This window comes from Anomalospiza imberbis, chromosome 3 (genome assembly GCF_031753505.1).
Source record: "Anomalospiza imberbis isolate Cuckoo-Finch-1a 21T00152 chromosome 3, ASM3175350v1, whole genome shotgun sequence".
NCBI classification, from domain to species: domain Eukaryota; kingdom Metazoa; phylum Chordata; class Aves; order Passeriformes; family Viduidae; genus Anomalospiza; species Anomalospiza imberbis.
Window position 1 is genome coordinate 58,711,309 of NC_089683.1, and position 27,381 is coordinate 58,738,689.

At 36.9% G+C, this 27,381-nt stretch overlaps 1 protein-coding gene across 1 annotated transcript in view; it reads left to right on the forward strand.

The window, feature by feature from the left end:
- Positions 1-27,381, forward strand: part of ESR1 (estrogen receptor 1) — a 132,468-nt gene that overhangs the window by 94,904 nt on the left and 10,183 nt on the right. The window contains 2 exon segments of the mRNA XM_068184633.1: positions 11,688-11,826; positions 24,273-24,406. Of these exon segments, the coding sequence (XP_068040734.1) occupies positions 11,688-11,826; positions 24,273-24,406 (273 nt within the window).

Sequence of the window (27,381 nt, forward strand, 5' to 3'; positions counted from 1 at the left end):
GTGCTTCCAGAGAGAAACCAACCTCTTTTTATTTGCTTGTTTTTATTCTGTGAACCAGACACGTTACCCAGAGTGTTTTAAACTTGCCAGCTGTCACTTTCCAACATAAACTGTTGGAAAGTGCTTTCAAGCAGCTCTAGCTCAGCATGTATCTCAGCAGGCAGTATGGGAGATTGAGTCGAGGTCACTGTTCTTGAAGTGTAATACCTGCATTTTGGGTGCACACCTGAGCCTGCTCCGTGAAATGTGCCACAGTTTCCTGAAGCTGCCTTGGGTTTGTAAACCCATTGAAGGAGAGTGTGAGAAAAGGGGTTTAATATGTGTTTTGTGGAAACATGTTGCTTGATAACTTTCTAGGTCTCCGTGGACAAGAAGATTAATACAAATTGCCAGCTGCATTCCAGTGTCTTGCTTTCCCTGTAAAGTATTCCTGTGCTCTGTCTTATGATGACACTCCCACACAGCTGCTGAAACAGTCTTCTTGTTTTAGTGGTTGAAGGAAATTGCTGCAATTAATTTTGCTGTCTTTCTTCCCTTTGATGTATCCTTACAATTTCTTGGACAAGTTTTTACAGATTGGGTTCTGTTCAAAACCAGTTGTGTAGGGATAAAATGAATAAGAGGAAAGAAACATTTGAGGTTTCATTTATATGTGCCTATGTTTCTGTTTTGATGTAGGTACCAGGCAATGTAATGGTAATACACATATAAATATATATGGCTTCTGTTACTCACATATAAGTGCAATAGACAGAAGTAATACTTCAAAAGTGAACAATCTGAGGGAAAAAATGGATGCAAGGTGCATTAGTCAAGCTAGTTTTATATCCTAGTGACTATAAAGAATGACCAGACCATGAACTCTGAAGTTATGCCTCATTTCTTGGGTACAGCACACTATGTTCTGAGCAAGTTCTATTTGTAGTCTTGAAGCAGTTTTAATCTTCTAGTTCACTACAAACCTGACAGTTTCCCCCTCTTTTCCTTGTGTGGCAAAATAATCCTCTTTTCTTCTAATTCCATATGCTGCTGCAATGAATACTAATGGGTTCAGTGTTGAGCACAGTAATTGGAGACATTATGGAGAAAAAAGCTTAATGCCTTGTTCACTGGATTTTATGAATGAAGAAGGGGAGAGCTTAGCCCTCCCATTTTCATCATGTGAAATTTTTACAGTCAAAAAAGTGTTAAATTAGAATGTGACACTTCTAAAACTTCCAGACATGGGTGGAGATAAAAGTGAAACAGTGAAACTTTAATTCTTAAAAAATTAAACAGAATTATTGGAAATAAAAGTATAAAACAGTACTTTAGGGACAGTCAGAAAGACTGGGGTTAATCCTTAATTTCAGTTTAAATAACTAATGTTAGTTTAGAAGAATGGCTGAAGCTGGCCACTGGTTGTGTTATATTGCAAATCTAATTTTATATCTTTTTAAAATGTTCTTGATTGTGTTATGATGACCTTTAAGTCTTTCATATAGCTCATATAATTAAAGGAACAAAAAGAATAAAAAACAGAACAATGGAGATATTTTTAACATTTGTGGGAAAAATGAGGTGCAGAGCAGTAGAAATGAGCTGCCTGTGGTACGATAGCTCTCCAGGCTCCCTTTAACCTAGTTTTGTTCACTTGCCATCCCTGTCCTGTTCCCCCTGTGACCATTTGACCATGTGACATACCTGCATTGCTTTTATCTACCCTGAGGTTTTCCAGAGCCTCTTCCTCTAGCATGGTCTGTCTCCTGGTGCTGCAGTGAAGGCCAGGCATGCGGTGCTGCCCAGGCCAGATCCAGCAGTGCTCCATGTGAACCACCCCCGGCTTGCTGCTCTCACTGACACCTTCAGGGCACTGCCCCATCCAAAGTGCCTTCCCCCACTAGAGTGCCTTTCCCAAGCAGTAAGAGGATGTAGTAAAAGCATGTAGGTGCAGTTTGCAAAAGAGGAAAACAACTGGGAAGTCTTTGATCTTTAGTTTTAAAATTCTCCCCTAGTAACTGTGTATTGAATCAACCATTTGAAACCTTGCAGGGGCAGGCTGGGATCATTTAAAAAGCTCTGAAATATTCTACCTCAGTCTGCCTGCTTTCTCCCCTTCCAGATTATATGTTTACTTGAAAATTGTGGTTGCTTAAAGAGATTGCTCAAAGAGTGATTGCTTAATGAGACCTTTTGCCTCGAATGATTTTTTTTTTTTGACAGCCACAAAACCATCACTTCCATTTGGTTTAGGTTGTGATTGGAGCATAGCCTGGTACTTTAGTAAAGAGGTCAAACAAACGCTGAAAACCTCATACTGTCTTGGATGCAACTGAACAGACAAAAAAAATCCAAGTCATGCTGGATATGACCTCAAGTCTTAGGGCAAATTTACACAAAAGTGTAAACTCTCCAAGGTGGTTGGTGCTGCCTAACTGCCCATCGGTCACTTCCATGCTTCTCCTTCTTGACAGGTTATTTCATCAATGGTGTGAACAATTAAACCGGCAGAAGAGACTAGCAGTGGCAGCCATAGTTGGGTAGGGAAAGGAAGGAGGGGAAATAACAAAGTAGAGAGGACAGCTTGTATTTATGATTCTGTCTTTTGAGTTCATAAAAGTCAGCTAAGAACGCATAACCAGCCCCAGAAATTATTTTAGCTGCATCTGCTTTTGATGGAAAACATTTTACATAGCTGTGACCTCTTACAAAAATGACAAATCCCAAAAAAAATCCTCCAAACTACTTGCAACTAGCCTGAGAACTGGTATGAGTTTAATATAATGCAATTAACTGTGGCAGAGACAATAAATAAAAGATGTATTACCTCATACCATCTATTTTAGTCAGCAGCTAATAAATTTTGTGTAGTGTCTTTCTTCACCTGTTCAAGGAAAGATTCAGAGGACAATATTCAAAGAAAAGCCTTCACATGCAGCTGATGGGATGTTCCTACACTCAAAATGACAGGGAATAGCTGCTGTTCTATTCTCAATAAGCAGACAGTGTTCTGTGGCTTTTATTTTCAAGCCTGAACTTCCTGAGAAATGACACAGCTTTCAGTGCTAAAAGAACCATAAAGTAACATCTTACTGTTGTCAAAGTGTACCCTGAGTCTCAGCCATCTGGAGTACGGTCCAGGAAGGAATTATCATTAACATGCTTTAAATAGCTTTAAATAACTGTTATATAGTGCTGCAAGAATTTTCCGTGTAATAACAAACATCGCTTTTTATTGATTAGTTGAAGAGCTTTTCTATACAGAAAATAAATGTATGTCTCCCTTCTTGCTTTACAATACAAGTAGGATAAGTTTTCACTTGCAAGCTGGCAGGCAGCCTTCACTTACAATAATCTTATACAGTAGTTGTTATTATTAGCAAGATTTATCCTTATTTTAATTACTTTTAAAACTGCTTGTTAAGAGGGTGAAGGAAACTTAAGTCTAAGATTTGTTTTGTACAGGTTGTTACCTAGCCTAGCTTACTGAGACCAATTAAAGTTAATACTTGTGTACTTCCCTACATCCAGCTTTTCTGCCCAAATTTTAAACAATTTTCCCCCAAAATCTAACTTAAAGCTTTTTTTCCTTTTTCTCTATGAGAAAAGTTCAGTTGCTTCTGTTTTTTTTTTTCTTTTTTTTTTTAATCTTTACTGATTAGCAAGAAATGGAACTTTCACTTGGGCTCAAGAAGTCTTCAACTCAAAGATTTTTGTGGTTGAAAGGATGACAGTTTGTGCTGAGACGCCTCTGTCCTAATCCTGTCTCCTCCTCCGTGAGGTACTTGGCCTCCCTGTGTTCTATCTATAAAATACGTTTAATAATACTTAATGGTTTTATTGCCCTTTGAAAATGTAAAGTGCAATGTGAGTGCCAATTACTTTTATTATGTTCCCTGATGGAAGGCCTCAACATATTTGTGTTAAATGGTTACCGCTAATGCACTTTCTGGAATAATCTTTGGTTAACAAAGTGCAGCCATTGCAGAAAGCCCCCTGTGTTTAAGTCAAGGCTGACACAGTGACAGGTGCAAGAAAGTCAGGACTTGGCAGCGCTCAGCTTCACTGAGTACATTCACTGTACATTTGTGGCTCAGGGATGGGCTTGAGCCACAACACTGCCCAGCTTGTCTTCTCTCCAAGGAGGAGGTCTTGAGCTTTGGACATACAGCCTGACCATCCACCATCATAGAACAGACCTTCAGGCAGCCAGATAAATCCTACAGAATAGTTTGCCTGTGCTGCTGTTCAGAGAGAACTTGCTGTCCCTAAAACTCACAGGAGCACTTCCCAGCTAAGGGCTGGCTCTCATGCTGAGTGTTCCTGCAGACCCCCAGGCAAAATGTTGTCCATCTCCCTAGGAGCATTGCCAGCCAAGCTGGTTTTGTGCTGGAGGATTCTCATGTTCCTCTCAGGCAAGGCATCAGTTTTCATAAAAATGTGGCAGGGGTTTGTCAGGAGAAGAGAATGTATGTCTGACCAGTGGCAATTGTCTGTCACTACTGCTGAAGTGTTCCCATGGCTCTAAATTCTAATTGTACTAGGAGCAAAGTATTGCTTTGAGTATGTGAAATTCTACTTGTGTAACTTCTTTACAAACTTACCTAGGAAACTTGAAATTGGACAGTATTTAATATATCTGATGTAGGCAGGGTGCACTTGGTCATAGTTAGACTGGTGTTTACCTAAGGAGAGAAAGAGAGGTTCCTGGTACTGAACAAGGAATTGGCTACTTGAACCAGGAATGGCCTCAGGAACTTTTTAGACTCCTCATTCTGAAAAGATAGGAATTGGACAGGTCTGAAGAAGCATGTACTTTCTGCATAAGCAGAAAGCATTGATTGAAGTCATGATAACTTTACATATTCCTGGAAAGGAGCTGAAAGGGTTTTCATTTACCTGAGAAATTCTCACAGAATCATCACATTGCGACTTTTGAGTGGAGGCAGAACAGACAAGCTCCTAGGAATGGGATCTGAAATAAAAGTGGCAAATGTGACATTCCTGCAGCATCCTGCTCCTGACAGTGTCTGGTAGGGAGTTTGGCTGGATGGTCTACCTGCCAGACTGTTAGGCAGCTTTCCCAAGGCCAGCACAGGGAGGGTGGAGACCTCCACTAGAAGTGAAGAGCAAAAGCTTGCTTGATCTTGACTTTCAGTATGAATACAGACGGTGAAAGCGGGGCCTCATCTTCCTTCTGACTTTTAGGGTTTTTGCCAAAACCCCAAACATTTCTAACTAATATTAAATTTACACCTGTAAATTGTAATTTTTGTTTTTTGGAAAGAAGTTTAAAACCATTAGAGCTGAAAATGTAAGAATGGGAAGTACAATTTTCAAAAGGAATTAACAGTAATTAAGAGCAGATGCTGTTCTCTTTGATCTCAAGAAATTTAATTTCTGACAGATTGTTTGCACTCAGAGAAGACAGTGTGTAAGTTTGGATTGGTGTGCTTCTATACTATAATTATACAGGCAGAAAAAATAGAGAATTGTGAAAGAGCAGACAAAGTAGTTAGAAGCTCTTACAAATGTGCCACTTGCTTTGTGTTTGCCTTTCATATTTCCTCCCAGGAGCTCAGTAAATTGTAGCTAATTTTTTTCTGACCGCACTTACAGAAACAAAAGCAATATCCTTTAAAAAAAATGAAATAACAAAACTACTCTTCTAGCAAAATATTTGGATTGAAAATGTTGAGGTGTAGAGATCTTTGATCTTCGGTCTTCAAAATAAGTCTTGATGTAAGACACTGGTGTTGTGCAAACAAACCAATATGTCCGTGTCATACTATAAGTGCCCTTAGGAGGGAGAACTTAATAAAAGTGTCTTATAATTTTGGTCTGAAGATCTGTGGAAAGAATTAGGAATGAGTAGCATTATAGAAATAGCTCTGTGAATACTGAGGCTCAAAGAAAACAGTGTTTGTGGTTCTCTTATTCACTTGGCCTCAGAATTTGTTTTGCTCTGCTGTTGTTGTGTACAGACAAGGCTATAGTCAAGGTGTGGGTTTTAGCCACCTCTTAACTAAGAGGTTTCAGGGCCCAGCCTTAAAGGTTGAAGAGGCTGAGTGATCTGCACAATTTCAGAACAGAATGTCATCTTATGTGCTAGATAAATGCATAGATGCAGTCTCACCACTCTCTTTAAAGTGGAGAGGTTGGGTACCAAGCTCATGGCATTAAAACAGGCACAGATTTCACCACTTGATCAAACAGTGGCGACTGAAGTATTAGAAGGAACTGATGTTTTTCCTCTCTGTGGCTTTTTTTGAGAACAGAACTTTTTTTGCTCTTTGCCTTTCATATACTTAGATATTTTTCTCATTACAAGCCTCTCTTTATTTTGTTGCTTTATTGGATGGTTGCTAGTAATTAGGTTGCAGCACCCACCACTACTTTCCTGCTGTCTTTGCCAACCTAATTAGTGTTCTGTTCCAAATGTGGTCTATTACATGACTGTCACATGACTGAGGTACTGTACTGAATTGTAAACAATAATCTTTTTCAGTGGTTGTTGCCACTTTTCAAAACACTGCATTAAGATAGAAAAAAACCAGTGGTCTGTCTGGACACATTTAAGACACAAAATTTAAGTGTTCTGATTTCCCACAAGTTTTTTGTAGAGTTCAGTATCCTGTTTTTTGCCATAGGAGGTATTAGAAACATTTCTGTTGCTGTTAAGTCAAAGACATAGTGGACAAGCTGGCAGGATGTTTAAGACTTTAGTGTTCAACATATTCATAAGTTTGCTGGAAAAAAAAAGTGTGAATAACAGTGATAAAATTATGGATGTTATTAAGTTGAATAACGTGATAAAGATAAGGGCAGACTGAAACAGTCTGCAGTCCTGGTCTCACTGTCTCTAAAAGAATATAGCTGAACTGGAAAATACTCCAAAAAGGACAACGTTGTTTCTGTTCAAAGGTGAACAGAATAACTTTCATGTAAGGAGTGACTGAATATACTTAAACTGTTTGGAAAAGAGAAGTGAGATGATGACCTAGGGAATGATCAAATCTTCCAATACAGTAATTAGATGTATTAAGAGATAGAGAGAGAGATGTTTGTTTATTTCAGAACAACAGGAGATTGTGATTTACCCAGTGTTAACTGAGTATGAAAGTTAATACTGGAGACTACTGCTTCAGAGTATATAAAACATATCTAAGTGCATTAACTGCCAAGTCAGTTCAGAAAGCACCTGGAGAAACTTGGAGGGAAAAATGTTACGGGATATCAATCACGAAAAGACCATTTTCAGCTGTGCAAGTCTGAGCTGTACACCTCTGGAACATGAGGAAACTTCCTGTAGAAGCCTATTTTTCCTGCCCTATTTTTTGCTGTAAACATCTGGTATCAATTTCTGTTGTAAATGGGATACTTTGATAGATGGAAGTTTGCTATTGCTTTTAAAACTATTTATTGCTTTTACTTTACTTTCCTTCAAAGCATCTGGAGACAGACTCATTCTTTATGACATGATATTGTTTATTTTCTTTCAAAAATTGGTTGACATTAATCTTTTAGGTACACATCATGGTAATTAGGAGATAAAGTATAAACATAAAGGTTGGATTAGAGTTGGATCACATGTAAAAAGAAGGGTTTCTTTATAATTTTTTTCACATTTACTTAACTGATTTTGAGCAGTCTGGACACCCCGTAGTTGTGTCTTATTTGTAGAAACTGCAAAATTATGATACTGATCCTTAAATGTTAGTAAGTGCCAGTGGAGGACTTCCTGTTGAAGGATTGAATCTGCAATGACGCTGGATATTGGGTCTCAGAGAATGGTAATTGCTGTGGAAATTGTTTCTCATAAAATGGGTAGCTACTTATTTGGTCAAAAGTCACTAAGGCAAATTATGAATTTATTACTTTCAAAATGATTGGTAAAATTTGACACACATGCACATACATACATATACATGCATTGGTAGTGTTTATTTCAGAGAACAGAAGGGCGAACAATATATGTTACCTTAGCAATAAATGAAAATCATCTGAGCTTTCTGTTGTTCCTTACTGCAAACAACTTAGTGCATAAACCACTTTTCTCAAGGGTGTATGCTTTACCAAATACTATTTCCAGTAGTCCTTGTGTTACCCAAACTCCCAGGTTACAAAGATATTTGTGTATTTGTTTTGTAAATAGTTACTGCCTTCCTTTTTCTTAGGATGGTGGGATCATACAATCTTGGAATGTCAAATCTCATGTCATGCTTGGGCTTTTAATAGCTTTTGCTCCATGGACCCACTCCTGCTTTGGAGTGTCTTATTGTCTAAAAGAGAGAGATTTTTGTCATCTTGTCACTCATGCAGCACATATTGCCACTTTATAGTAGAGAGGAAAATCAGTTAATTTGAACATTACAGTTTTTTATTCTACACACAAGTTTATTTGCCCCTTACTCCTAGCTGAATATGCTAAAGATCATTCTAGCTTTTCAGAAGTTCAGATTTCCATATTCCTACAAGAATTTGTAGTACATTCATAATGTTTGTTGTTGGCAATCACTTGGAAATGCTGTTAATTTATCTGTATTTGAAAAAAAGAGGAATGATCTAGGCATGGCTTTTATCTTCTAAGCATCTTTCTCCTGCCAAACATATGATATATGTTGGATAGGATGGACTAGTGGCAATCTAGTTTATTATTGGTTGATATAAGGTCATGGAATTAGTCATTCTGGTATATGGAGTGAGATGTAGGTTACATCCAAACTGCATCCAAATTAGTTAATTTATCAACAATGAAATTAATTTCTGTATTCTTCCTTAAAGCACAGTAATCAAAAATTTAGAATTAAAAAATACTGTCTGAATAATTTTCAAAACTTTCCAGTATTAAAAGAGTAGTGAAAATTGAGAATTATGTGCACATTTACACCTAATTTCAGCAACACTAAAGTGCAACATGCTCTACACCGTGAACTGACTAATGATTTATTCATAATTTAATTTAAACTTCTGTTACATTATTCTGAATTAACTTTCTTGAACAAGAGTATGTCTTAAAAGAATTATTAGATCTTGATTAATGTTTCAAATGAGAGAAAATTCAAGGAAATTTAATGTGATGCTTAGGTAATAACTACTTTTGTTGTTAACAATGCCCCCTAATTTGCAGTCTGACTTGAAGCCATTCTAACTGCCAGCATGGGCTTCTCTCTGTTATGCCATTATCTTCTGTAATGCTGTTCTTTTTTTCTTTGGATCTGTGTCCATTGCAGTCCTTCAACCCGTCTAGACTATTTAGCTTCACAAAGAATAACTAAATTCCTCTGACTCCTCACCAGAGGGCATATTTTTCAATGCTTTATTAATTTTGATCTTTCTCTGCCATTCAAACTTCTTATCCCACTTGCAGGATGGTTATCAGATTCAGGTAACACTGAGATAATTCAGCTTTCTTATGCTCTCAGAGTTTTCCTGACTTTTTATAAAGTTCATTGTCTTCATCAGATGTTTCCCAAATGCCAACAGGACATCTGAACTATATCTTCTGTTTTTTCCATATCATTATTAAAAATTGTCTGGGGTAAAGAAGTAAACTGTCTATCCTTCATTTAGAAATACTTCAGTTCAGTTCATTACCCATTTGCCATACTGAAATATGAGATTTAAAATATTTTCATTCAGTGAATGTGTTTCATGGTTTTACAGTGTTAGTTTTCTTACAGAACTTTGTTTCATCAAATCTATTATTTTATAGAATTATCAAATGGTTTGGATTGGAAGGGACCTTAGAGATGACCTAGTTCCATCCAACCCCCTTGCCATGGGCAGGGACACCTTCCATTAGACCAAGTTGTTCAAAATCCCTTCCATCCTGGCATTGAACACTTTCAGGTATGGGGATCCACAGCTTCTCTGGGCAGGACATTTAGTTTTTCTAACTAAACTAACTAGCTAGTTTTATCAACAACAAGATAATAAATTTAAAATGTCACCTAAAAAGCCATCAAGTCAATTATTATGTATTGTCATTTTAAGGCAATACTTAATAGGAAACCTGGTGTTTATTATTTGTTCTCCATATACAGACATTTTCTTTCTGCCAGTTTTGTGCTTGAGTGCTGTAACCAAGGCTTTGTAGTTAAGAATGTTGCTCTTTTAAGTTGCAGCTCTATTGTTCGAGCTGCTTGGTGACTCAGGCAAGTGCCATTTCATCAGTCTTTGAAGTCTGGAAATAATTTTTTGTTCTTGGTAATAAAGGAAAAATACCGGAAAAAGCAATTATTTATTTCCTCTATTGTTATCACACCCATAAAACCAGCAGGTACTCCAACTGCCTAAATTCACTTCTAATGATTGATAGGTGAGTTTTATTTGTAACGTGTCAAAGCTGTTTCCGTTTATTGGGTGATTTCTTACCAATAGATTGATTAGCTCTCTCAGATATTTTCATTAAATATAATTATATGAAAAACTGTTTTACTAGACGGGACAGTATTTTCTAAGTTATTGTGAACCGTGTTTTGTTTATTCTCTACCTCTTTCTTATTTGAAAACCACATTTCTTGGCACATCATTTAACTTTTAAAATATGTGCCTTTTTTCTTCCTTTTTCTCAATATAATGTTCAAGTGTATGTCAGGTATATTCCTCAAAACTGACTCAGTAAATACTTTCAGAGATGATGCAACACAGAAAGAAAATCCCTGCCATTTTAAGGCTGGTAAGGTGGTTTACCCTGTATTCTGTATTCTGAAGATTAGTATAAATCATTAAAATTACCCCAAAAAATTATGGCAAGGTTCAATAATGTGCTTCACTGAGTAAAAGATAAATAAGGTCTACTTTAAGGCAACTTCTGCGCATTTTATTTTAGGAGGTTCATTCTAATTTCAAGGAACAATTTATGCAAGATCTTATTTTCTGGATTCAAAATAATACTCATGGAAAGTGAGAATTCAAAACAGACAATAATTCAATATCTTGCATGAAATGAACACAGGGAGGACCACTGTGATTATGGTTTCATGTCTACCTTCACCATTATTCTTTTTTTTTCATTTTTGTAGTATCAATTTAACCCATTTCTTGTTTGCATTCATTGTTTCTGAACAACATTTAAATACAAAGTACTTATTTCCTCCATGTTCTATAGTCCAGTAGGAATATGAACAGGTGTTTCATCAGTGAATTCTGATTTCACAAATATCAGCATTTGCTCCATAGTTTATTTGAAATGCTCTGCCTGTCCCTCTTCCACACAGGTATCACACTTTCAGCACAGTGAATTGTCCATGAGACTGTAAAACAGCATTCCACCAATAAAATTGGTCTGGGGTTAGCTGATTAGAGCTGTCACTTCATTTTATAGCAGGCATTTTTCCATTTTGCCTCGTCACCACCAGCATGGTGCTGGAGCAGATTAATGCCCATTTCTGCAGTGTGCACTTGGATTCCCATGTCCCTGGCAACAGGTGTGGGGATAGAGATGCTGTCCAGGCTCTTGTCCTGATTTTTGGGAAGAGTACAGCCAGCACAAAAACAGTAGGCTAGAAAGTTCTGACTGTTCAGACTGACACCGGGAGCCCAGGTGGACAAAACTTAACCTAAAATATAAAGAGAACAAATGTCTGTTTTATTGCTCTTTTTGGTTATCCAGCTCTAAAGCACTTTTTAACCTAATTCTCTGCATAATGTTATTCCACTTACAAAACTGGAGTGTTTTTACTGTCTCCTGTTTATTCTTTCAGGATTTGTGGATTTAACACTCCATGATCAGGTCCATCTACTGGAATGTGCCTGGTTAGAGATACTGATGATCGGCTTAGTCTGGCGCTCCATGGAACACCCAGGAAAGCTTTTGTTTGCACCTAACCTGTTACTGGACAGGTCAGTCTGCATGTTGCTATGAATTATTTAAGTTAATTTATTTCTGCTGGAATCAAATTATTTTTTAGCATGATATCATCTCACCGATACTACAATTTGACTGTACATCATATGTCAAGCAGGCTTATGGTAGGTGACACTGGAAAATGAATGCTCAGGAATATGATACTGGTAATTTATTAGACAAGTAACACGTCTGAGATTCATCTGCTGCTTGAAGTACTTTCTTTCAAAGGCAGTAGTAAATTTCTCTTATAATCTGTACTGTTTGTTGCAGAAGTAATTTAAATGAAAAAATGAACACTATATAATTTTATTCAGATAGTTATTTTTGTTTATTTAAAATCCTCGTAGTTTTTCTTAGTTAGAAGAAATTTATCCAGTCAGCCAAAATTTGGGAAGAAAATCCTTATAGAATCTCAAGTGCGGTCTAACTTATTTATAGAGAATATATTAAGTTTGGGTTTTTTTTTTCCCTCATGAAAACTGGAGACAAATATAACAAACACATACTTGCTCCCTTCACCAAGCTTTTTTATTTTTTAGCCAGTCTTGCTAATTTACTAAGTATTTCTGAGAGAAAAAAAATATGCATCTGTGCTGTATGACAATAGCCTGCATTTTAGCTGGCAGTCTTCGCGTTAAAAGCAGAAAGACTGATAATTTAAAACATATTTTCTACTATCTTAATGTAAACTCAAGCTCTCTTTTCCTAGTCATGTGAAAAATTTCATGAAAAATTTCAATTTCATTTTCAGACAAAATAGCTTAGGATAGAGTAATCTTAGCTATTGCTGGTCCTCTTAGTTGAAGACTACTGCCCACATAGCAGAGCTGGCAGGGGAGAGCTGCTGTGCACAGAGGCCACTTCAGGGCAGGCTTTGGCATCTTGCTCTAAACTGGAAGTGGCAGAAGAGCCAAACTGAGATGGAGTATACAGAGAGACAGCTAAGAGCTGGGCAAGCTCCTGACCTCATCACATAGCTGCCAGGGCAGAGGGGTGGCAACAGAATGTCAAGGGCAGTGCCCTCAGCTACTGCAGCCACCAGCTGTGTAAATTAATCAAAATTCTCATCAGCAGAAAAATTTCTTATGATCACCTTGCTCTGTTGACTGTGGGGTACTGAGTTTCCATGGGTGCATTCATGCAATGTTAATCCTTTGATTCCCTGCCCTCTATTTGCACACACCCCCCAGGACTTACCTAAAGCATTTTAGATGATAATACCTAATGGGATAAAACATAATATTTCACAGTAATAGAGGAATGTTTATTGCCTTAGGAATAACTATTTCACTCATGTAAGCACAATGATCTGTGAGCTGTGGAACTAGATAAGTATAAAATACATACTCTAGGTACAGAAAATATCTGCTTGTCTAAATGTAAGTATAGTCTTCACAAAAAGCTGCAACATTATTTTAAAATAATTATAAAATTTTGGTCTTTCTCAACTTAAAATCCCCATGCTCTCAGTAAAATGGAGTTTGAGCAGTTGATTCACACAGTTTTAAATCAACTGTTGGATTAAAGAAAACCATTGCATGCAACTAGAACCACATATTACTCCAGGGCTCTTTGTTTTCTAAGTTTCAATTAAGACTAGAAAATGTAGATCTGTTACATCTTCAAATTTTCAAATTATAAGGACCATGTTTCTAAGTCATCATATACTTGCCTCACTTCATTTGGTAAGGATATTTGCAGAAAGTAAAATAATAAATTACTTGACTCTGGGAAGCACTGATATGCTAATCAGTTAAATAACTCTTAATTTACTTGTTAATTAGTGCTAACAATATTTTGGTCTGTTAATTTGATTTGGGCAAATTGGCTTTTGAGAATGTTATAGAGCAAAAATCTGTTGTTTGTCAGGTTTGAGAGGGCAGGACAGACACTGATTCAAAGCCTGTTTCACTCAATGAAGTCCTTCCATTGCATCAAGTACTCATAGAACCATAAAATGGTTTGGGTTAGAAGGGACCTTAAAGATCACTAGGTCCAACCTCCGTTCCATGGGCAGGGACATCTTTCACTAGACCACATGGCTCAGAGTTCCATCCAACACTTCTATATTTAGTGAAAATTCTATATTGTTAATACAGAGCTTTACCACACTTTGTGTATGCCTCTAGATTCTGTGATCATTCTGTTGCAGACATCCTCTCTGATTTGAGCACCCCTTTCATTTTAGCATTCAGGCTTATCCCAATTCTAACAGATTCTTTCTGTCAAGCATCTTTGATATAGGTAATAGTTTGTATACATCTGTTCCTAAAGCTTAGGTCACACCAAATTTTATTATACAACTTTTTTTGCCCTTTGGCTAAATATATACAGTCTTGTCTTGTTAACATCTCTCTGAAATGTCATAAAAATAACCTTTTAGCTTTGCTGTTTTTTGAAAAAATGTGATCTTTCTTCTACCAGCTCACTCCTCCTACTTGGGTCATATTACACATATGCTTGTCTTGTCTCTGAAGATCTTTTGGAAACTGTCTTTTCTAATTCTATGCGAGTCAACCAGTTACATTTTTAAATAATTACTTTAACTTTTCCTTTGTGACCATTCACACTTGGAAGACTCCTTGAAAAAATCTGTAAAGCAGACCTTAGTTAATAATTCTCTGTTGCTTTTTAATTTTTTTTTTTTGCCTGTAAGAAAATAATTACACAAGAATTAAGTTGACAGTATGTATAGATGGCTGTCTTCTCTATGGATGAGTATAATCACGTTATCTCTTTTTCTTCCCAGTCTGCATTGTAATTAGACAGTGTATTTTGTGAGGTAATGCATCCTTTCTTATTCTGTTAATGCATTACCCAAACACTTGAGTCTTGGTTCAAAATCAGGAATTTTAACAGTCTGCCAGTTACCTAGGACTAGTAGATTTTTACAGTGTACTGCTGCTATTACAATGCTCAAATGACAATAATTATAGATTAGAAAAACAGGCTCAATCAGGAAATACAATGGCACATTCACAGTGCTTGCAATTAATGTAAAGTACTTACTAAAATCAAATAATAAATTCAAGATTTTATATTATGTTTTTGAAAATTAGTATATTGTATAAGGTTTAAAATTTAGAAGTAAAGGCTTAGGCTTCTAGTAAGACAAACCAGATGTTTCCTGTCTGGAGGGTTCCCAAGAAACTAGGCTTTAAAAATGTCATTAGACCACGGTTGAAATTTGTCAGGCCTGACAATAAACTGTTTATAATTTTGAAGAAAATGTAATGTTTCTTCAGGAATAAGAAAGTAATATTTTACTTTATTTTTAAAGGATTTGTTGCATTCAGATATCATGCTGATCCCAGGTTACTCAAAGGCTTGAAACATAAAGAAACTTGTGATAGAAATAGCTGGATTGCTGAATCTGAAGCAAAATATGAAATGCAGTGCTGCATTTTAAAAAGGAAGCCTGGTGACCACAGTAAAGAAGCTGATGGGATGCCATCTAAAGAAGAGAGTTGGCTGAAGTTGAATAAATATGAAATAGTGATACTCACCATGCATTTTGTAAGAGGAAGCCACAAATACATTGAAGTCCCTTAAGAAATTAACAAGCAAGTAAATGACGGACATCTTGTTGAATTTCCATAAAGTATTAAACAAGTTCCAAATTTTATGTAGACATGGAATTTATGTAGGGGAATAATAATTCTGATCTTCCTAAACAGTATTCTGAGTTGATCTTTCCATCTCACTGTTACCAGCAGTTAGTTATATAGAACCAGCAGTTCTTTGCTGGCCAGTAGTCAGAGACTGCAGCTTTCCTTCCCCCTGAGAATGTTTACAGCAGGAATTAGAAATAATACAGATCACTGCCATTCATCTGTTTAATTGTGTGCTTCATTTGTGCTTAGAAAACTGTGCCTTTCTGATTTTCTTTGTCTTGACAGTAATATTGAAGGAATAGGAGAGGTACCCAGAGGTGTTGCACAGTTAAACAGAGATACGAGCTTTGCTACAAAGACTAACTAAATGGACGGACTTCTCTGCCTGTGATACTCATTAGAAAAATGGGAACAAAGTAAAGATGATAGGAGTTGTATAAAGTCATGAGCATGTTGAGAAGATGTGTGCTAGTCCTCAAATTATTATCTCTTCCAGCCCAGCACTAGAGGTAGTCACTTAAAGCCAGCAGATCCGAATGCCTGTGTGCTTAGCCCACAGCTAAATATACCTTTGATATGAAAAGGTATGGCTGTCTTCATGTTATTTTATACTGCTATTTTCTTATCATGGTTTTAAAAATCTCTCATAGGAAATAAATCTGTCTAGGGACTTATAAAATTTCAGTTCAATGTGGTCAGTATTTTGGTGTTTCTATCATGTTTTTTGCTTCTTTTTATGGAGAGAGCTAATCTGTTTTTCAGGGTTTGTTTTAATTCGGAAACTTACTTCCACTTCCAGTGCTTGATGGAGATTTTTCATTCTCTCTAAATAGAAGAATTTTCCTTTTACTGACTTTTGTACTTAGCAATGGCAGGAGACTGTGGATCTATTTAAACTGCAACTAACACAAATAGCAAAAAAACCTTACAGCATTCACTGTGTGACAGGGTAGCTGATCAGTTTACTGCTTTCATGGCTCTTTTTCTCAACTTTTCTCACTATATCTGAAAAGAATATTTTAAGTTCTTTATGTAGATATTTTGATAGACAGAAAATTAGATACAATAGAAGAGCATCAAGATGAAATCTGAGTATGTTCTTCTAGTCCTTCAACTTGTAAAATATTCCAAATGTCTGAGGACACTACACTTGTCAGTCACTTAAGTAAATGCATAACATTTCATGTGAAATTGTCAATGCATTAATTACCATTGATTTACTAAAAAAATTGAAGCAAAGTGATCCCAAGTGCTTGATTCAGAATGCTTCCTTAGTGGCCTTCTGCTTGTATTTATTTCAAAAGGAAAAAGTCCATAGGTGACAAGTATATCCTAATTTGCCCTTCAAAATGGATTTGAAAAGCAATTGTATATTTACATTTCATCATATCTTTAATAGCAATAGATTCCATCCAGAAAACCTGGCTCTAAAAAATCATCTTGTCATTAGACTACTTGCTCGATAGAGCTGAATGGATTAACCTGTAGACAGTTAAGGAATCTCTTGAAATAATAAAGTTTCTCTTTCATCTTTCACTGTATGGTTGAATTTTGATATGTATTATTATACTGCAGACACTGTAGAATGAAAAAACCCATACTATTACAAGAGACAGAGTGATAAAACTTAAAAGAATGAAAAATTACTGTCTCCTTATTGTGAATCAGTTTTTACTGTCTTTTTGAGCAAAATTCAAAGACTACCCAATTTACAGGATTGGGTAGTCAAACAACTTAAATGTAAAATCAGGATAATCTTTCCAGAGTCTGGAGAAGTACTGGGTAATGCTCAACGTGCTGAATTCTTAAAAAAAATGATTAAAAAAGAAAGCCCCCTCTCATTATGATCTCTACATCTACACAGTTTTCAGCTGATAGATTCCCTTGGGGATTTGTAGGCACAGAAAATAAGTTTTCAAAGAAAATGAAATAATTCTGGATTCAAGATAGTACCTACACAAATCATGAGATTACTTGTTCATCTAGTAACCCTGCCCTTGGAAGCTCAGGCGCCAGTTCTAGGTCACATTGTACTGTGATGCTGTTAATTCCAAAATCAAACTTTCTTTGCATTTCTGATATGGAGAACATTTTGAAATGTTTTTTGGCTTTATGGTGACTCAGACTGAATATAAATTAAACTGAAAAAGCTCTTTGGCCAGTTATTTTAGCTTTACTATTCCATAATGGAGAGCCTACATAATAATTTTCTAATCTAAATGTCTTAAATGTGACGAAAGAATAATTAGTTTTCTTAGAACTGTCATAGCAGCATTTTAGGGATTTTTTCCTGCCTGGCATATTTGTAGACCCATTTCACATTATATTTTACAAAGAGAAAAATCTTTTAAAGATATTTAATAGCTAATTGTCTCTGTGTTTCAGACCTGATTAACCACTGCTCAAATGTGCAGAGTACTACTCTTACCCTATTTGCCTGGGTGGATGATCCTCTGGTCATCTACTCAGGAAAGACACTTCATTGGCTACCTGGCTCTGAGGGCAAGTGTCAAGCATGTGGGAGCCCAGGTGGTCCAGTCCATGGGGGCTGCTGAGGAGGAAGGACTTGAGGCAGAATGGACAGATCCTGTAGGGCAACAACTGGTTGCATACCTGGTGTCAACAGCATGGATTTAACTTATCATGGAATTGCTGTGAGGATCGAGGATGTCTAGGAAGAGATGAGATCCATACCATAAAGTGAGGCAAAATCATGATTTCCACGGACTGGCCAACTCGGTGAGGGAGCTTTAAAAAAGGATGATGTGGACAGGAAAGACAAAATAACAAAACCTATTATCGGAAACCTCCCTAAGTATGTGCATGAACATAAATACAGAATTGCCTCCAGGACACCATGGTGGGGGAAACTCCATAAACTTTCTGAGAATTCAGCACAACTGGGTGCTCTCTGAACCAGCAGACTGCCCTCCCAGACTTCCTTAGGAAAAGCTTTAGCAGCATCTAGAGGTAGGTGATGCTCTCTCACTGCTCAGATATGCTGTGGCAAATCTGGAGTGTTGTGTCCAGTTCTGAGCTACGCTACACCTGTCAGACATGTATATACTGGACTGAGGCCAGAGACAGTCCAAAAAGAGTGGACTGGAACAACTTTCATATACGGAGAATCTGAGAAGACTCAGGTCTGATAAATATCTGATGGAAAGGGGAAGTAAAGAAGGCAGTGGAAGATTCTTCTCGGTGACAGGGCAAGAGGTTTTGTAGTCTCAGTCCTTGGAGATGCTGAAAACCCAACAATATATAGGCCTGAGCAGGGCCACTGAACTAGATTATTTCCAGACAATTCATGCAATATCAGCAGCTCTGGTAATCTGTGACTAACTCTAGGGGAAAATAACTCCAAAATAGATATTTGTTTCTTTTTGTTTATTGATTAATGTGCTACTTCATAATTATTACAAATATTTTTCAATGATGGCTTTTAAATCTTGGACTAATTTTATATATTTTGAATATATTTTAGCCAGCAATTGACCCAAATCTTTGTTCTTAAGCTTATATTGAATAAGAAATAATGGGCTCTTAACAGTATGCTCTGGAAGAGCAGGTTGTAATACCAGCCATTGACTGTAGTCTGTGAAGTTCCCCAGGGTGTGTTAATTGAAAGCCAGTATTCAGGGAGAAATGGGATGAGCAAAAGATGTTGCTACATCTGAAGGCTTATGAACAAGTCAATTAAAAAATTCCCTAATCCGCAAACCAAAAACCACACGGAAAACAACAAAAGGGAACTGTAGAGCAAGTCCTTCATGTAATTAATTTGTCCCTTTCTGCAGCTCACACCTTCATGACCACCAACTTATTGGTTGATTTGTGTGAAGGTGCAAGCTAGATTGCTGTGATCAAAACAACATTTTTTCCAAAGCAAAATGATATCTAACCTCCTGGATACTTGCAGAATAAGCATTTCTCTTTATCAGCAGGATTCATATCTGACACTATGATTTACTTTACACTTGGTAGTTTCTGCTTTTCTCTTTGACTCCTTTTCAGACTGTTGTTTTGTTCTAGAGCTTTGGGGTTAATTTTTTTTTTCAGATTTTAGTTTTTTCGTGCTTACTTTTCCCCTAACCTTTACCACAATCCCTTGGTATTACTGGTTAAATGCAGTAATTTTACTTCAGAAGTAAAATTTCTCTGCTGAAGTAAAATTTCTCTGCTGATAACAGTTTTCTCATCTTTTAATGACTGATAAAGCACAGCATTGAGAAAAGGTGGAATCCTATGTTAGTTAAGTAGCCCTATATTACCAATCTGGCAGTATTTAAGGCATCCAAGTAGATGTTCTTGATTTGGTCTTAAATCCTTTCAGATGGAGCTTTCCTGGCATCCCACTTTCTTAAGCTGTTTTAGTGCATTGCTTCACATAGGAGTAGAAAGCTTCTAGCAATGTCTATTAATAGAACTAGTTTACATAGAATACTATAAATAATATATATATATATAATTTTTATATATGCATTATAAATACATTAATATTAATACATATATTAATGCATATAAAGATCATCTCTTCTTTGGAAGTCTGTGTGCAGACTTATTGTTCTCCTCCTGTGTCAGAGCACAGGCATTTGAGTTAAGTCTGTGAATACCCTTCTTTCTAACTGGGAATATGAATGTTATCCTTGCAGCTTTTCTCTCTCCTGTTTCCTAACCTACCTTTAGGCTTAGGAGCACATGCAAGCCTTCTTTAGAGGCTTCAACACCAAGTTACTAAGTCCACTTTTGAAGCTGATATTCCCTGTCCTAGCCATGTGCATTCATCTGTTCTTGGCAGTCCCTTTTCATCAAATAAAGTACCATGGTAAAAGAAGACAGATAACAAACACAGGCTCTTTTGGATAGTGCATCTGTCTTTAGCATTTCCCTTTGAATTAAAAGCTTGATGAGAACATCCATTGAGTCCTTGAGTCCCTGTTCCCTTCACCCAAGCACACTTCATTATTAATTTTTACTCGATCCTGTGCTTCTGTTAAAGGCATTCCTGCTGTCTAGGTTATTCCCAAGACTTAAACAAAATCTGGATTCTTATTCCTACATACAGTGAAATAGCCCTGGTTACTGATACCACTATCAGTGGTAGTGTAGGCATTAGAGGGAGGGAAGCCATTATCCTGCTTTTATGTGGCACTCATTAGCTGGAATACCAAATCCAGTTATTACAGGAAATATATTAAAAAACTTCAGTAAACATAGTGGAGAGCCACCAAGACCAGACCCTGTGGGAATCCAGGGCATCCCTCTGGCTGCCCTGGAAGGTCTGGGACCCTGGCAGGGGGTCAGAAACCCCCCTGTACAGAGCCCCGAGAAACACTGTCTCTGATCTCTGTCCATGGAAAAGAGTTTTCAATCTTACAGGGTGAATTACAAGCTCTGAGTGTTTGATATAAGTAGTAATTAGTGTGGCACGGGTGCAAAAGTAGAATTTTAGGATTCTAGGTAAGGGGTTCAAAGGAGGCAAGATGGAGGAAACTGGGCGTGCCTTGTCCTTTTTCTTCATGCCCTCCATGTTTCACTGTGGTGTTGGCATTTTTCTATTGGTTTAGGCTGGGGACACACTGTTCAACATGGGTGATAGGTATTGGCACATTATTGTAAATATACCACACGTAGTTTTTGGTATCTAATGTTTGTAACATCCCACTGAGGGGCAGAGCCCCGCACGCTGTCCTGCGAGACAGACCTGCTTCAGGTCAGAGAGAAAACATTTTAGATAAGAAAGAATAAACAACCTTGAAAACCAGCACAGACGAATTACGACTCCTTCTTTGGTAGCGGGGCTGAAAGACAGAGACTTTCTACAATCTCGGGAGCATCTAAATATCACAGATCCCGACAAGACCCCATGCCTTGTGGCTGGAAGAAGTGGATTTGTTCCCTCTGGAGGAGAAAGGGCTTTTAAGTTTGCATAACCTGCAGTCTACAAGGAGGTTATCAAGGCTCTTTATTAAAATGCCTGATGAGAGATTGAGAAATGGGAGTAATAAATGGAAGCAGAGGAGGTTTTGGCTGGATATAGGGGAGGGAAAAAAAGCATGATGATGAAAGTAATTAAACTGAGAGAGGCTGTGCAGTCTCCATCCTTGGAAATTTTCAAGACCAACATTGCATAAAGCCTTGAGTGAGCTGACTCCACTTTGAGTGGGAGGCTGGACTAAAGTCATTCTGAATTGCCCTCTGGCCTGGATGGTGCTGTGATTCTATAGACCTACTAAAGTTAATACACATAGTACATTTATGCAGTCACTTAAGACCTTTAATTCAAATGATTTAACTTTCCTAAACATTCCCCAATAGCCAAATTTAAAGGGTTCTTCTGAGAATACACAGTGATGCTGTGCAGTAAACAAGCTTTTGTGTCTTCTCTTCAGTAAGATGAGAGTACACAAAGACAACAGCAAGATGGTAGGGTAAAGATAATTGTTAAAGCTATTGCTAATTTGTCCTTCAGGAAAGTTCTCCAGACTTTCCCAGATAGGCCTCCCTATCAACTGAACACATAATTGTGAAGATGTGATAGTATTATCAGCTTATGTTAGAAAGTTAGAAGGCAATTCAGGAGAACTGGAGATTCCAGTTTCAGATAGTTTCCTGTTGCTTGACAAAGAAAATAATTGTTGTAGCTTAAATAAGAAAAAAAAATTAATAGAACCCTATATTGCAAAGATACTTAACTCCTGCCATTCCCATTGATATCAATGGAGCTGGATCTGCTTTCTACCTCTGAAAATAAAGGAGAAATTTCTAGGTCATTCCTTGCATACGCGAATACCTAAAGCTGGGTATATAACTTCACCTAAAGTACATTACCTAAAGAGGTACTCTTTTTTTTTCCCCCTTACGGAGTAGCCTGGTCTTTCACACACAGATAGCAAAGCAAAAGAGATTGGGAACTATTTAGAATCTCTTAAATTTACATAATTTTTATTAATCCTCTATCCTATGAGTTAAGTTGATGGGAAAGAGGCATACATGTTGGTTTAAGCACATGGAAAATGTGTGGCTGGATTAAGGGTTTTTGTCTAGAGGTTGTACTTGTCAGCAAGAGAAATCATGATTGGAATATTGATTTTGTAAACTACAGTCTATTGAACTGTTTTTGTAGGAGGTTGGGAATACTACTTGTTATCAAAATGTTTGTCTCAGGAGGCATCATAAGGCATGTTAAATGGTCTGATTTTACAAATAACTTCCTGTTTCCTTTTATTCCCCTCTGATCTTAGACATGTAAATTTTGCAATTTGTACAGACTGTGTAATATTTTGAAATGTTTTGAAAGTTGGCCGCAGTTGTTTTGTGGGTTGTAGGAACCAAACAAGTATCTCAGTCAGACATGAAGATGTGGGGTTTTTTTAATATGGGTCATTTGTATTTTGATCCATGGAAACATTTCATTTCTGCAAAATCCTGAAATACTAAATTCTGAAACAAACTTTTTTTGGGCATTATTTAAGTTTATGCAAAACTATTAAAGGATTCTTGTCCTCTGTGCTAAACTCTATAGACAGGAAATTAATCTTTCTGTAGTTGTGGGCAAATATATTGTACTTCTTAGAAGCATTGAAACTTGTCCTGATGCCTTGGAGAGTGCAAAGAAGTTTCTCAGTCTGCAATCAGAAGGGAAGATGTCTGTATTGTCTGAGGGTCTGGTGTGGGTTCAGACATCAGCTACAGGTTCTCCACAGCACATCTGTGTTAAGACTTGAGGCAGGTGTCTCTATGCTGGTAAGTTTCTTGTGACAATGAAATTAGGACATGCTTAATCTTTTTCATGTTATAAATCATAGTCTGTTCATTTGAAATTTCTTTTGCATTTTCCTGTAGCGATAATCTTCCTAATTGTGTTTATGAAAGCCATATCTAAAAAGTATTATATTTCTAAACAGCACATCGGATCACTTATTAAGTCTTATACATTAAAATTTCACTCAGGAAGGCCTCATAGAAGTAAAAGTAGGTAGTTCTTGTAAAAGGTAGCAATGGAAATGACCAAAAGATCTGCAGACTAAATTTTCACAAAAAATAACTAAAATCTGCATTAATTCTTCAGCTGCAGGTTGAGTGGGCAACATGAAAATTAGTGAGTGGGAATGCTTTGTACTGTGAGCAGAAGGAGATGGTTAATTGCCATTACTAATGAACAACTTAGAGATCTTCCAAACTTGAGCTTTGTTTAATGTTGCAATGTAAAAAATTACTAGTTATGTGTAGTGAACTGATAGTTTTAATCAGTCATACAGACATGATTTTGCCCTCCTAGGTCCTTCTCATGAATAAGCTTATTCTTTAAGGAGGGATTATGTTGACATTGAACATCGAGAGGTGTGTTGGAACATTAAAGGTTACTTGGGCAGCTAGAAACAAGTGCAAATGTTTTGGGAGGGAGAAATGCAAAGAATTGGGACCATTTCAGTTAAAGAGAAAAAAAAGAAAATAATGAGGAAACAAATGAACAAAAGCAGAACACATGCACACAAATCAAAATGTAGTTTTGAACAAATCTTTTCCTCAATATAAGAATTTGGTTGAGACAATTAAAATGTTCCAGCACAGTAATGTGATGAGTTCCTGAAACTGATTTTTTTTTGGAAATATGGTATTTAATAGTTTATTTATTTTACTTGGAACACTGAGAACAGTACTTTTGTAATCACACATATATCAAATGTGCATGGAGTAGAAAGTCACATATTTGCTCATGAGCTGATGAAATCAAATTGGAGGGTATTGGTCCAAGGGGATGAAAAACTCATGGTATCACCAGGTTAAAACTGAATGTCTCCCCATTGATGGTATTCACACAGGAATCAAGGGAAATGTGTAGAGGGCATGGTGGAAATCTTTGACATGCTGCTGGCTACTGCTGCTCGGTTTCGCATGATGAACCTTCAAGGGGAGGAATTCGTGTGCCTTAAGTCCATCATCCTGCTCAATTCTGGTAAGTTGTGTGCTTTGCTGCCACTTGGGTAATTGTGGCTGCATCTGCATGAGGTTGAACACTGCTTGCTGTCCTTAATAGCATTTTCATTTTGAGAAAGTAGCAATGGAAATAGGTTTTCAACACAGATACAGGCAGGACTAGCAGGCAGGGGTGGGAGTGAGTGAACCTGTCCTGTGATGTAGATGGGACTCAGGAAATGGATGCAGTGAGTAGATGACACTGTGTGCAGCTGATGTGGAGAGTGGTCAGAGAAGTGCTTTGAACCAGATGTTGGCAGGTCTTAAAACTCTGCTTACAAGACACTGAAGTAGCTGGAACCACACACAGGACACCCAAAGGCAATGCTTAACTGCAGTGCTCAGGTGATGGCAAAATAAAAGGAAATAAGGGCAAAAATGTGATTGAGTTTATCATGGTTTAGTTTATATTAAATTATAGGCATCTAAAACTGATGTAATCACTTTCTACTTCCTTTATAGTTTTTGGCTTTAAATCTCATCCTAAAGTACACTTCAAAAATAGATGACTAGATAACAAGTGTAAGTTTACATACAGATATAAATATTTACGGTTAGATGATTTGAATTTTACATGAGATGATTGAAACAAGCAACTTTAACTTGAAGCATGTGACAGAAAATGTCTGTTGCACACCAGAGGACTCTTTCCTGTTTGAAATGAGCAAAAAATACTCCAGACAATTTGTTTTTATATGCAGAAGTGACACCCATGGTATTCTCATGGAAAAGATAGACATCTAAAATAATAATGTAGGCACCAAAGTAAAAATTTTAGACACAATTCTCTGCTAAGCTGTTACCTGGTGACTAAAGATGCCAGAGTTTCCCAGTGAGGATTTACCCATTTGTAAAGTTTTCCTGTTGCATTTGAGCATGTAGATGGTACTACCCTCTAGAGAAAACAGATGTAGAGGGCTCTATGTCCTTTTTATCCAGTTGTCTAACAAATCACTTGCCCAAATTGCAGGAAAAAAAATTAGGATATTGACATCAAAGGCTAACTGTAAATGCAGCAGATGTTGCTTTATTGATCAGGCACTTTTCTTTATGGAAGCTTGGATGTTGTCTCCTCAAAGTTCAAGCAAAATTATGTATTTATACAATCTAATATAAAATGCTTTACATATGTTCTATGAGATATTAATATGGTTCAGGTTTTGTTGTGGTTGTAACCAATTCCCAAAAAGTAACATTTGAGGCAAGCAAGTGGCATATTAGGAATGAAGGGCTATTGTTCTTACCTTAATTGCCAGAGTGTGACAACTGTAATTACTGTTTGACATTTTATTTTCCTTTTATTGCCCTGATAATTGTAACAGAATGTTTCCTAGAGTTAAATATTCTTCCTGGAAAGTGATGCTCCTCCAGAATTTTAGCTAATATATTCAAAGGCAATTAACTTCTTAAAAAAATCTAGACTATGTAATTGATTTATGAAATTTTTTAATTTCAATTAGAAAAAAAAGAACTGGAAGTTTGAATAAAAGAAATTAGATGTTCATGTTTTGAACATGAAGAATTTGAGTCATACTCTAGAGAAATTTTGTGCCTATGTTTTATTTAGTATTGATCCATAAAAAAAAAAATTATTTAGACAAAGCTCTGCCAGCCATCACCAACTATCCTTCATAAGCACATCTCACTGTGTTAATGGGATTTTTTTGTTACAAGATTCCCCTAAGGGAAAACTGTAAAAAAAAAAAAAAAAGATATATATAGCTGGACAGTGGGAATGTGGATTAAAGTTTCTGACTATCAGACTCTCAAGATGCTCAAATTAAGAGGCATTAGACTGCAATACAGAGATAGGTAGCATAATTTGGGGTACTTGTAAGATTTGTGTAAGTGTTTGGCATAGATCTCTAAAATTTCTAGAGATGTTTTACTTCACAGAATGTAGCCAACCTCCTTACGTAGAGTGTTGGACAGATATGAAATATTATGTGCCCTGAAGCACGTGGCTGAGAGAGCTGAGTTCGTTCATCCAGGGAAAGAGAAGGTAAAGGAGGGTCTTACTGCAGCCCTCAGACAACTGATGAACAGCTGGTTATGGAGATGATGAACAGGTCATGGAGAAGCCAGGGCCAGACGCTTCTCAGAGGTGCAAGAGGAAAGGACAATCTGCAATGGAGACAAACCACAGCAAGGGAGATCCTGACCAGATAAACAGAACAAAAACTCTACCTAGTGAGAGGTTTAGCACTGGAACAGGTGGCCAGAAAGACGGTTGGATCTCAATCCTTGCAAGTACTCAACTCAGCTGGACAAAGCTCTGGGCAGCTTGCTCTAACTCTGAAGTTACCACTATTTGAGCAAGAGGATGAACTAGATGACCTCCAAACCTACCCTAACCTGATTTCTTTCTGTAACTGCATATGTAAATATTCATAAATCTTCTACTAAAGAAACACCAGATAAACAGACAATGAATTTTTGGCTTATGCTGTCTGTATTACATATGCATGTGACTAAACCAGCAGATCTCAAAATGATTTAAACAAGTGGATTAATTAAACAAATAGGACTGATTATGCTACATCTCATGTTTAAAAACAGTCTGCATTTGCATTCTAAATCTTTGTATAGATTTAATTCAGTGAGTGTACACAAACATTTCTTTATTTAATCCTTGGACATCTGGAAGTCTCTTCACATGAAGTAGTGTTGTTTATTGCCTTTGTTGGACATTTCTGGTTTTGCAACATCTTGAAAGGCTATTTAATATCTTTACGCTCCTTTTCCATGTGGTTTTGGACAAAACGCAATGTTTTGGTGGTTTTTAAGATTTGCTCAGTGCATGTAGAAAGGATGGAAGATTTTGTTTGTAAACCAAGGTAGATGCTTGTGCTACTACACAGTTTTCCTGAGATATTAAGGTGACAACATGTCTGTAACAACAAGGACATAATTATGTCGATCTAAATAACAAACCTAAAGGTCCCCCTCTAAAGC